This window comes from Mastigoproctus giganteus, chromosome 3 (assembly GCF_048544385.1).
Source record: "Mastigoproctus giganteus isolate SK-2022 chromosome 3, ASM4854438v1, whole genome shotgun sequence".
In the NCBI taxonomy this organism is placed as follows: domain Eukaryota; kingdom Metazoa; phylum Arthropoda; class Arachnida; order Uropygi; family Thelyphonidae; genus Mastigoproctus; species Mastigoproctus giganteus.
Window position 1 is genome coordinate 166,788,671 of NC_143577.1, and position 12,962 is coordinate 166,801,632.

At 33.5% G+C, this 12,962-nt stretch overlaps 1 protein-coding gene across 1 annotated transcript in view; it reads left to right on the forward strand.

The window, feature by feature from the left end:
• Positions 1–12,962, forward strand: part of LOC150088395 (fasciculation and elongation protein zeta-2-like) — a 224,977-nt gene that overhangs the window by 131,328 nt on the left and 80,687 nt on the right. The window contains exon 6 of the mRNA XM_090369484.1: positions 10,511–10,746. Coding sequence (XP_090225610.1) covers positions 10,511–10,746 — 236 coding nt within the window. The remainder of the gene's footprint in view (positions 1–10,510; positions 10,747–12,962) is intronic.

Genomic DNA, 12,962 nt, shown 5'->3' on the forward strand with positions numbered 1-12,962 from the left:
AAAAAAAAAAAACCTGTTAGTCATCCCTTTAGTATCAAGATTCAAGAGCTAGTTCAAGATATAAACTTTACTTTGGATAATATATACATGTCAGCCAGGCAAATCTTCCTCCTTGGAATATGTGACTTCCGTCTTGTAGTTTTACTATCTGCAGTTATATTGCATATGAATGCAGTATATATACTGCAGAGTACACGCAATAGAACTGGCCTTGGGTCATATAAAATCCCACCAGTACCAAAGGTGCATGCTGTATAGTGACTCTTTACGTGAATTACTGACTCTCATATCAGTAATTTGGTGAATTACTGGTATGAGAAGCACTTATTAGTTTGGTGTCCAGTATAAGAAAATGCTACCCTCTCTTTCAGAGTGAAACTTTGATATTTCTTTTTCTGGAACCCTAGCCATGTTCATATCACAGCAATGACTTGGCTCGGATTTTATTGTACAATGACAATCGTACAATAAAATTCTATGCCCGGATTTTATTGTACGATGATGATGTGTCGGATACATTCAAGTTTTTACATCCTATTATTTTATATAATTTTTATTTAGTGTGTTATTGTTTAATAATTTAATTATTATTGTATATTACAGTAGAATTTCAGAATAATGGCACCTTCTGGGGTGAAGATGCAGTTATTTCAATTTTTCCATTATCTAGCAAGTTTTATTTTTAATATATTTAATGCAGAAATAAACTAAATAAGAAATAGTGATTAAGAATGCAATTATATTAACTGCATATAAAAACATAAACATCCTGTAATATATAAACATAAAAAAACAAACATCCTGTAATATGTAAACATAAAAAAATAAACATGCTTTAGTATATAATCAGCTATCTTATTGTTAGGTTCTGAACGTGCAGTAATTTCTAAAAAGTTTGTGCTTTGAATGTTTAATATCGTACGGTGTTGATGATCCAATGTTATATTCTGCCATTAATACATTGCTACTTAAGCCCCATTCTACTTTCTGTATTATATCAAGTTTGTCACTAAGCTTTAATGTTCTTCTTTTCTTCTCTGCATGAAGTTTATTAACTTTAGTGAGGGGTTTTTTAATTTAAAATAAATGTAAAACCGGTATAATCCATGATATTAGTACTGAATTCACTTTCAAAATGACAAACAAACATAGTAATCACATGACTTGCCTCTTTTTTTTTTTTTTTTTTTTTTTTTTTTTGGCACTGCAAGACATCTGTACTGTGCGTAAACATCCAATCTGAATGTGTTGTTAGCTCAAATGTTTTGCTAACAGTTTACTGTATGTATTCTTTTGTGATATATTAATTGTTTGTACTATTTTATACCTTTTTGACTTGGCACACTATAGCTTTAGTTGCTGATGCACCATAAAAACCCTAGACCAGTGGTACACAAACTTATTTCACTTGCAACCCCCTTAATTAAACATAAAATTGAAGCAACCCCTCAATGTGTACCCCGAGGGAGGATGACCAGATTTTTAGAGAAGAAAAATGGCATTTTATAAATTATGTAGTAGAAAATTTTATTCGAGTACTGAGAAAGGAATAAAAATATTTATTTTTAATTTGCACATCAAATCAGATTCTTATTCTTCAATTAAGATTAAACAATAAAAAATGAACAATTACAAAACAATACAATTAATGAGAATTAATGAGGTTATCCAGGATGAGCCTGGATAACAGATAATATTTGAAATTGCTAATCTCATGTCATCTTTTGGATCAAGTCTGGAATGCTGTTTTGTTTTTATAGCTGTTAATTTTGAGAAACCAACTTCTCATAAATATGTAGACCTGAAAGGTAGCATTGTTAGTATCACCATTTTCAATAATTCTGGATTACTCATCTTGAAGAGAAAGCCAAAATTTTTCACAAGCTGTAGTCTTGAAATGAGCACCTATTGCTTCATTAGATAACAGGGTGATAAGCTCTTCCTTTTGATGAATGGTAATTTCGGGGCATGAAGAAATTTCAAAAGCAAAGGGATCACGAATCCAGTACAACTTTTTATTTTGAGATACATTAAATCATTTGGAAAAATTATTAATTAGCATTGTTAGGTGGATGGCATTGATATCCCTAAATTGTAATATGTCAATATTATTGCTATTAACAAAATCAGAAAAACATGGGAACATTTCAGTATTATTACATTCAAATTCAGTTTTACAAAGATTAAGCTTCTATTTTATCCCTGAGTATTAATATATTTGTTCCCTGTCCTTGAAGACTTAAATTTAAATCATTAAGTTTTCCAAGCCATTTTTGATTTGTAAACAATTGAGCAATGTTCTGATTTTTATCCGATAAAAACAATAAAAATTGTTTGAGGTCAAAAAGACGTTGCAACACTACCCACCTCACTTTCATATATAAAAGAAGCATTTCATAAGCGGATCCCATTTAATTACAAATTATAGTGAAAAGTCTGCTATTTAAGTTTCTACTTTTAATAAAGTTGATCACACTTACTCCATCTTTCAAAATTTTGTGCAAATCACTTTGCATTGCCTTCACTATTAATGCTTCCCTATGTATAATGCAATGATTAAAAACTATATTTGGAGCAATTTCCTTTACTTTGCCTTTTAAATCTTTATTTTCTTCTGTTTATGTAGCTGCACCATCAGTACAAATAACAACACAGTTGTTCCACATTAGATTATTTGTTTGAAAGAAAATATTTATAACATCAAAAATCTTCTTGCCTGTGGTTCTTCCTTCCAAAGCTTTGCAAAATAGAAATTCCTCCAAAATATCTCCCTCATAGCAGTATCTGACACAATTTTTGAGCAAGGTCCAACGATGCCCTTTAAAGCTTTACAAGAAACTACTGTCTCTTCACGAAAGATTTCAGTCCTTGTATGGTGTCGGTGTGTTTTTTGAAAAAAGGATTCAATTTTTTTCATTAGCACTGGGTGTTTCGTATGTAAGTATCTTTTTAATATAATAGGTTTCATGCTTTCATTGGCCAGTTTTTCATAACATATTATTCACACAAAACGTTGCTCATCATCAACAACACTATAAGTGAAGCCATACTTCAAAAATTCCTCTTGATATTTCCTATTCTTTTTCATTCCTTTTGATTTGGAATATGATGGTTCTCTACCAGAAATTGGTGGTTGCACTACATTTGAAATAACAGTGTCCAAATTTTCATGATATATTTCTTATCTTATTAGCTTCTGAAGTATCTGTAGCATCATTATTGTCATCACTCCTCAGCTGTTTTGTTCTTATTACCCAATTGTAAAATATGTATTTTTTCCTCCTTAAAAATGATAATAACAATGAAACGTGCTATATAAAAAGTAGCAGTGAAAAACACATCAAAGTTGACATGAAAGCTCCGAATTACAAAGAAGAATAAAGCATGTATGCAACAGACTTGCTGTATAACATATATTTAATGCCACTGCATATTTGCACCTCTGGCCTTTAGGCAATTTGAGAATTTGTGCTGTAGGAAGCACAAATTCAAAGCTAAAGAGATTACCATTCAGCAATTGAGTAATACTTTTCAGTACTGAGAAGTATTAATACATACTGAGAAGTCGCACTAGTCAGCTGCTTTCTGTGTGTCCATAGCCAGTGAGCAAATTAAGGTGTATTCCCAATGCAGACAATAAGTAAGAACACCTGCATCAGACTTGTAACCACCCTAACAAAATAAAGAGTGGGTAGGGTTCATTCATATCTCAGGCTTTGATTCAGTAGTAAGATCTCTGCACCTACAGTATTGAAAAAATTACTTTTAACAACAGGTTTTTTAGCTTTTATGTACACAAAAATTAATTTTATTTAAAATTTTCTATGACCCCCTCTGGTTGTGCCCCACAGTTTGCACACCACTACCATAGACAACCAGCAAACCAATTTGCTATCATTGCAAAATGTCTATTGCTACCACTCTGTGCGTTATAACATGGCTGATAGATTAGGCTTGAGTTGATGTGACAATTGGGACTTGTGAGCAATTGTACAGCCACAGTATCTCGTGCTGTGCTGTGGCTTTCTGGTGACAGTTTTTAACAGCTGAGAGTTTTGAGTGGCAAGGATTACAAAAATTGCAAGTATTGCAATTTTTTTTTCATAGTGTACTACAATCTGTCATCGTTAACAATATTGCCTCTACTTTTTTTTTTCTTCACCTTCTTTACTGTTTATTTTGTCACTTTTTCTTCCCCATTTATATATATATATATATATATATATCTACATATATACATATATACAGTGGAACTTCTCTATTACGAACTTCTATTTAATGAATTTCTCTGTATTACGAATTTTTTCCCAAAACATTGCACCTTGAAACAAAATTACATGTAAAATTAACCCCATATAACAAAGTGTTAGTTTCTCTATAACTAAATTTTAAAAAAAATTAGTAAAAGCATTTTTGAAGATTTTCAAGCATTTACTGCTAAACAGCCGCTCAAATATACTGCCTCCTTCCCTCCAAAATTTCGCATTAGCATCTGGAATTAAATAATCATCCTTTTAGTGAACACGTATGGCCTTTGATGCCCGTAGGAGAGTCTTTGTTTCATTTTTGTTACAGTTATTAAACCAAATGGGTTTTCTTAAAAGTGGTCATAAACTTTACAATAAATAGGATAGATTTGTAAATTGATGTTGGCTCGCGGGAAAACGAAATTCGCTGCAGTAAACCTTTAGCATGCTGCGGCGGCAACACAGAATGCTACCATAGTCGGTTTTTAGTAACGCCTACTGAGTGACATTCGCTTCTCACCTCAGTTGTACCATGTGACCTTCATGTCAATCATTATATGATATGTCTGTTCTCGTCTAACTGGACTCCCAGTAGATGGTTTCATGAATTTTTTTTTTTTTTATTTTGTTCGTCATCAATCACATAGGCTATATGCTCTTGTATTTTTTTTTTCTTTTTTTCTTTTTTTTTTCTTTTTTTTTTTTTTTTTTTTCTTCTGAAAAGTAACATACAGCATACGTTAATCATAAATTTTCTTTCGGGTATATATGAATGAAAGCAGAGTAAAAGAAATTCAGAAAGTCGTATGTTTCTTCAAAGTGAGTGATACTGTTGAATTAGCAAGCGAATGTCATTGAGTAGGCAATACCTGTACTAACAATTCACTATATGGCCAGCGCAGCGAAGATTCTGGTGTATGTATTGGCAAGAGCTGCAGTCCAGTAATTTTTACAATTGCGAAAACAGTGTCGAAGAGAATGTGTTTAAGTATTAATGATAAAGCAAAGATTGTTATGATATTGACCAGGGTTTTAAGAAAAAAGATGTTGCGGAGAAATATGGCAATCTGCAAGCAGATTGCCATAAATCTATGATTTTTTTAAAATCTATGATTTTAAAACAATCGAGAATCAATTTTAAATGCAATTGAAGGAGGAGCAGACAAGGAGTGAATTAAGTTGTGTATATACGAAGATGTTGATAAAGCTGTTCTAAAATGGGTGCAAATGATGCATGAAAAGAATATCCCAATATCGGGCCTAATAATTAAGCAGTAAGCTCTGAAATTTGCACAGTCCCTTGGACATACAGAATTTAATGCGAGCACTGGGTGGCTAGATAAATTTAAGAAGCGCCACAGAATTGTTCAAAAGGTTATTTGTGGAGAAAGTGTTAATGTAAGCGAAGAAGATTGCAACAGTTGGTGGAACAATACCTTAAAGAAGATTTTGGAAGAATATGAGCACAAGGATTTTTTTTAATGCTGACGAAATGGGTTTATTCTTTAAATGTTTACCGAATAGAACACTTGCTTTTAAGGATGATAAATGTTTTGGCTGAAAACAAAGCAAAGAAAGAATCATTGTGCTAGTTGCAGCAAATATGACAGGAAGTGAAAAATTAAGACTTTTATTCATCAGAATATCAAAAAACCCAAGATGTTTTAGAGGCACAAAATCTTTGGAAGTTGACTACACCTTTAATAAAAAAGCATGGATGACGAGTGATATTTTTGAAGAATGGATATTAAAACTAGACAAGCGTATAACAAAAGAAAAAAGGAAAATTGTGTTGGTAACTGACAACTGTCCGGCACATCCTGCCAATATTTCTGCCAAACTTAAAAGTGCGAAGTTGTTTTTACCACCAAACGTAACGTCAAAACTCCAGCCAACGGACCAGGGCATTATTAAAAATTAAATTTCATTATCAAAAGAGAATAATAACGAAGATTGTCAATGTGTTATGAGAAAATAGAAACTTGGAGATTGCATCTCTGAACTGGCAAAAGTTGGGACAAACGATGTCACTGAATACACTATTCAAAATTGTTTTTCAAAAGCGGGATTTGCATTGAATACAGAAGTCGAACAACGACTGGAGGAACAAGATGAACTGCCCCTTTCACAACTGAAAAACTTTGACATTATTAGAATCGTCTGGAAACATTGAAAATCAAATAGCACTGGATAGTTATGTTTATGTAGATTATAGCAGAACATCCAAATGAAGATGTAATACTGCTGAACAGTGTTAGACGCGACCATGATCACGAAGAAATTAACGATGATGCTGAAGACCCATCAGAACAACCCGTAGAAAAGCCAACTCGCGAAAAAATGATTAACGCTTTTAAAATGGTTCGTTTGGGCCTACAGTTTTGTGAAAAATGTTCCTGATAATGTTTTTAATGCTCTGAACAAATGTGAGGTTTTCTTTGAGAATCGGACAATTTTTTAATTGTACTGTGCAAACGAAAATTACAGATTTTATTAATTTGTGATACTTACTGGCGAAAATTGTGTAAACGTAATTTAAATAAGTGTTTTTGAAATAAAATACATTAAAAATAAATGTAGATTTGTTTTCCTTTTCTAATTAGATAACAATTTCTAATAAAAAAGATATTCTCTGTATAACGAAATTTCTCTATAACGAATTTTTTCGCCGGATTTATCGAATTCGTTATAGGGAAGTTCGAATGTATGTATGTATGTATGTTTGTACACACACACACTTGTGTTTTATGCTACTGTGTCATTTGACTGGTTATTCACTTCTCTTTTTTTCCCCATACGCTTTATTATGCTAAATATAATTCATAGTGTTCGATTTAATTTGCAACATACATTTTAATTTCATATCTTAATGTATTAACATGTGGTCCTATTGTTGAAATCATTTTTTTGCCTGTGCATTTTCCAAAATCACCATTCTCCCCTGCCCCCCCTCCTTTTTTTTTTTCGTTTTTGATCTGCTTCCATTGGATGAAATGTACAGAATGTTATGGTCCCTGTGGATTATCATAGTTGTGGCCTCACTGACAAAATTTTCTATGATGTTCCATTTTATTTTATTTTACTTTGCATCTGTCCCAGCACTGATATTCTATCAATCAATTTTCAACTCAGGCCTTACAGTGGAATTGCTTATATATTATCCACATATTAATCACATAAAAGCAAAATTTACACAAAATTCACACGGGATAAACATGACATAAATACAATTATGACGTAACTATATTTATGTCGATATTTTGTTTTTAAACATAAATATATATATATATATATATATATATATATATAGGCTGAAATGATATAAAAAATGCTAAATTATTATATATATACTTTGTATATATATAAAATAATTTACATTTTATATCCTTTCAGCCTTTTTTATATTTTTCTTTCTTACACCTGCTTTTCTTTCTCTTATTGTTCTGGATTGGCAATATAATTTCTTTTGCATCATTATGCATTCACTAACACTCTTCTTTAGAAGCTTAATGAAGGTGTTAGTCCTACATCCAGTTAGCATATTCCCACCCATACAGTTATCAGAGATTCTTACAACTGGTGTGTGTTTTTAATTTGGGGCAAATTCATATTTGGGCAGTATTTATTTGAGCATAACTGTATTTATGTCAGTGCTGTTTTATTTTTATATTCTTTCAGCCTTTACTTCCACCTTTATATTCTTCCGCTTTCCTTTCCCTTGTTGTTCTGGATTGGCAGTATACAAAGTTTCAAAGTGTATTTGTAAGTTAATGGCGGCTTCCAGGGTGTCCCCTATATCCGCCGTTTGTTAGGATTTTTCGCCAATTGCCGGCTGAAAAAAAAAAGAAACAAAGTCGGTTCAAATTTGAATTTTGGGAGAAAAAAAAAAAAAATTTTAAATTTTTGAATTTTGAAGAGAAAAAAAAAAAAAATTTGCATCTAATAGATGAAATTTTGAGTTAGGTGTGCAGTAGTGTTGTGTTTGCGTTGTGTGTTAGCCGGCACCTGGCATTTAGCAGTAAGGGGCTGCGGGCAGAGTTGTGTCCCAGCCCCCCACTCCCATCCCTAGCCACGTGGAGGCAGCCAGGATCTACTTTCTATTTATAAACTTATGAGGACGCGGACTAGGCCTGTCAGTCCTATTGGTAGACTCTGTGTTGCCGGGCAATTCCCCGGGGAAGATCCCCCCCGGGAATCGCCAGGCCACACTTTAGCATTGTTTTCTTTCCTAAAAAAAAAAAAAAAAAACTCTCACAGGGCTTAATCCTCTCCAAGAGTGGGGGATGTGATGTGGTACCCCAGCTCCTGCAGGGCTTAATCCTGTCCAAGAGTGGGAAGGCTGGAGTCTGGACGGTATTGTTCTATCAGGATACGGCAGTGTCCATTTCTTCTTTACTTCCTTCTCCCCACTCTTCCATGTTCCATCTTCTTTCTCTTCTCTTCCTTCCTCTTGGGCATAATCTTGTGTGACCCAACACCCATTGTTTTGCCGTAGTGTGCTGGCACAGGTGCAGTAGTTTGGCCACGTTCATTGGTGGTTTTCCTCCTCTTTCTTTCCTTTTTCTCTTTCTTCCTTCTTCTGCTCACTTCGCTTTCTCTTCCTCTCCTTCTTCATCTTCTTCTTATGGCTCATATTGTTTGCAAGGTATGCATACTGTGATGTCTGGGATCTGGTCATTGAGAGTTTGGGTCTGTATCTTGTCCCTCAGTATTATCTTTGTTGTTTCATTGTCACATCATTCCTTTTGTTCATTCAGAACTACTATGGTCCAGGATAGTTACTTACCACTACCTATATCTACTAGATGTGTCTTGGGCTTAGGCAATGACAGGGTAATTGTTCTTGGTGGGCCCGGCACTGTTAAATAATAGTACATCCATGGTTTATGCCCATTGGAGTGGTACTCTGAGAGGATTAGGCTGAGGTCAACATGTAGTTCTTTAATGACACGATTGGCAGTATACAGTAAACCCCTGCAATTCCCGGTATCTGTATTCGCGGTCGCTGATTTAATATAAAATGAAACCTAAAAAAATGTGAATTTTAAAGCGCTGAACATTTTCCGCCATAAAAAAAACCTGGGTGTGGCTAAAATTATCTTTCACGGTCAAAACAGTGCTTAGTGGGTGGGGGGAGAGGGGACAAAATCGCAAGCGTGGATGTTTCTCGCTAATCCTTGTTCAGTGTGTGTTATGCGCTTGTCATGAAAGGTTTTGTCGTTTGCTTTTAATTGATATGCTTACAAAAGTGATAAATCTACCGTTTTGCAGTGTAAAACAGACTTTTTCGAGTGTGTTAACAGAAGAAAGTGACTTTATTGTGGACAAGTTCTTTCTAACCCGTACAAAAATATGGATACGAATAACGAGGGAAATGTGAAAAGATCAAAGAAGGTGATGACATTAGCGAATAGAATTGAGTTATTAGATAAAATTTCTAGTGGCAAAACATTATAAAATCAATGATTCAACGGTACGATCAATCAAGAAATCGGAAGAAAAAATCTGCCATAGTGTCCGTGAAAACACGCTAATTGCTTCAAAAATTTGCTCTGTAACTCGTGAAGTTAAATTAGAAAATATGGAAAAGGCTTTAAATCTGTGGATAGAAGACCGAACTCAAAATAAAATTCTGTTAAGTTCACTCATCATTCGTGAAAAGGCAAAACTCCTTTATCAACACTTTAGCGAAACTGGTGATAGCACTGGAGAGATAAGTTTTTTAGCTATTGCATAAAGGCACTGGATTGAAAGATTTGTTTAAAATTTTTAATAAATATTAAATATTACATTTAATATTAAATTGTTTCTTATTTTCATTTCGATGCCATATGCTTGCATTTCACTATGTACTGTCTATATACATAGTCATATTATGAAGGTACATATAATACATACATAGACAAAATTTAAACTAGTTTTTCTTATATATTTCATACTTTGGAACGGAACCCCTTTATTACTATGGGAGCCATAACTCAGTATTCGTGTTTTCGGTATTCGCAGCATTTCTCAGGAACATAACCCCCCCCCCCCCCCCAATAGCGGGGGTTTACTGTAATTTGCATTATTATGCATTCTTCTTTAGTAGCTTAGTGCTTGGAAGTGTTGGTCCTACATCCAGTTAGCATATTCCCATCCATACAGTTATCATCAACTGCTTCCAGAAATTTTTACAACTTGTGTGTGTTTGTTTTTAATTTGGTGCAAATTCATATTTGAGCAGTAAAGACAATAACCTTATTTCTTTATTCCCCATCTAGAATTAAAGACATTAACGACATCTCAGTTAAATGAAGTCTACCTAGAACTTGAAAGGATGATTCAGGAATATTCTGAGACACTTATTCAAGAACTTGCTTTAAGAGATGAGCTGGAATTTGAAAAAGAACTGAAAAATACTTTTATCTCATTACTCTTAAGTATCCAAAACAAGAGACGACAGTACAACACTGAAAGGAAAAGGGGTCGCTCTGCAAACAATGGAATGGAACCAAAAGTAAGTATTTAAGTAATACGTTTGCTTTCTTTATGTTTCTCTATGTGCAATCATACAAAGTAGTAAAAGAAATTTGTTTATAAAAGTACTAGTATATTATCTGTCATATAATGATGGGAAAAATTTGTATGTAAATTCACCCTATAATGGACCTGTTTTTTAAACTATGTGCTGTTGTATTCATAGTGAGAGGTCAGTCATTTCTGTTTTGTTTTTCTGTGAAATTTTTGTGAGTTCATGAAGAATGTCTGGAAATGATTCTTTTCAATTTTAATTTGCCTTGGCAGCAATACCTGTTGACCTTTGTTTTTGATCTTTCCTTGAAAAAGTTTCTAGAGTTGCTAAATCTTGTGAATAGTTCTCATTGGACCATAGTTATGCAGTTCGGTGTTTGGTTCTTCGGAATTTTGGGCTTGTCTCAATTTCTATTTACTTAATTCTATTTAATTAGAATTTCTGGCTCTGTTTGCTTCTCTTATATTGGATTGTTCAAAGGATTTTGTTTTGTATAGCATTGTTCATTTACTTGACTGACTTTATTTTGCTCAAGCATTCCACATTTTAAATGTTTGTATGCTTCAGAGTTCTAACTGTTGCTTCAACCACTGCCATCTTCATCTTCATTTTTTTTTTTTTTTTTTTTTTTTTTTATGGCTAGTAACATTTTCTTTCTTCATGGGATTTGCCCTTCTCTTCCATTTTAAATACAGTCGATTCTGGTTAATTGGGACACATCAGGACTAGTGCATTTTGGCCCGATTAAGCGGCTGCCCCAATTATCCGAAGTTTTACGTAAATAGTTAAAAATACAATGTACCCGCCCCCCATACCGATAACTAGAATTGTGTGGTTTTTTACTTTATTATGGTGAAATGTGTTTCCCCTTTACTGAAATCTTCAATCATATAAAAAACATAAATAAATTTTCAGAATCTTCTCTTCATTCCTTTTAAACTAACACGATTCGCGTGGAGTAAACTTGTTACTTCACGCAAATCGTGTTAGTTTCAATTTGTGTGTGCCGTTAAAAAAAATGCTTATGCATGCAATCGTGAAATTTATAATTAAAAGAGAAGATTATCTTGGAAATAAACGCCGCTTGAAGCATTTCTGAAGAAGACGACTCCTTGTGCAACAAACCAACGAGTGCCAAGCCAATAATGAGTGATCAACGAGTGTGCATTTAGTCGATGATGATGAAGAATAAACATTCTTTAACATTTGTAAGTCGTAAATAATTTCTCTATTATTATAATTTGCTTGATTTTACAGGCTATGTTTTCATTTCTATTGAGAAATCAATCATTGTTTGAACATAAACTAATTAGCTAACTAATTTCATTGTTGAGAACGTAACCTTATGTCTATGGGAAATAAATTGTTTCAGTGTACAATCAAATCACGTTACGATGGAGTCACCATAGTAAAGTACCGTTCACTATACGCTGTGTAGTAAGCGGTGGTCATTGTGATCACGTTTGTGAATTGAATTTTAATTCTATTAAACAGCGATTCTAATTAGCCAAAATAGGAGGAATATTATCCACAGGCTATAAAAGCAAAGATATATTAAGCACAAATTTACCCTTTATTACCTTACCAATTAAAAAATTAAATGATACTGCAAAATTGGTAGAATATACGTGATAATTGGAATAATTAATATGTACTGTAATATGTACATAACTAACTAACTAGTTGACATTTCTGTTCACTGACATTTGTGGGGTGGGGGTTAAAATTTAAAACAGTAACAAGATAAGCAATCAATAACAAGGGACACGGCACACACAAATTGCAAGTAACACGATACGCGCAAGTCAGAACGGAGTAACGAGTTACAAAGCTTTAAAAAGGAATGAAGAAAAGATCTGAAAATTAATTTTTTTATATGATTGAAGATTACATGGAAGTGTAAACACATTTTACCATAATAACCCACAGAATTCCAGCTGTTGGTATTATCGCAAATTCAGTAAGATTGAGTTTACTATCCGTTTATGATAGATTGCACTAACAGAAAAGCCCAATAAACAGGTGACCGCTAATTGTTTTATGGTTGTGACCTCCAGACAATCGTAGGGCGATCTTCAGTGCTGCGGCCTCCTGCCCCGATTAAACGGCATTTTGTCCCAATTAAGCGAAGTAAACCCTGGCTATTTTCTCGATTGGGTTCTGTTTTTTAAGATTTGCCCCAAATAAACGGCTGCCCCGAT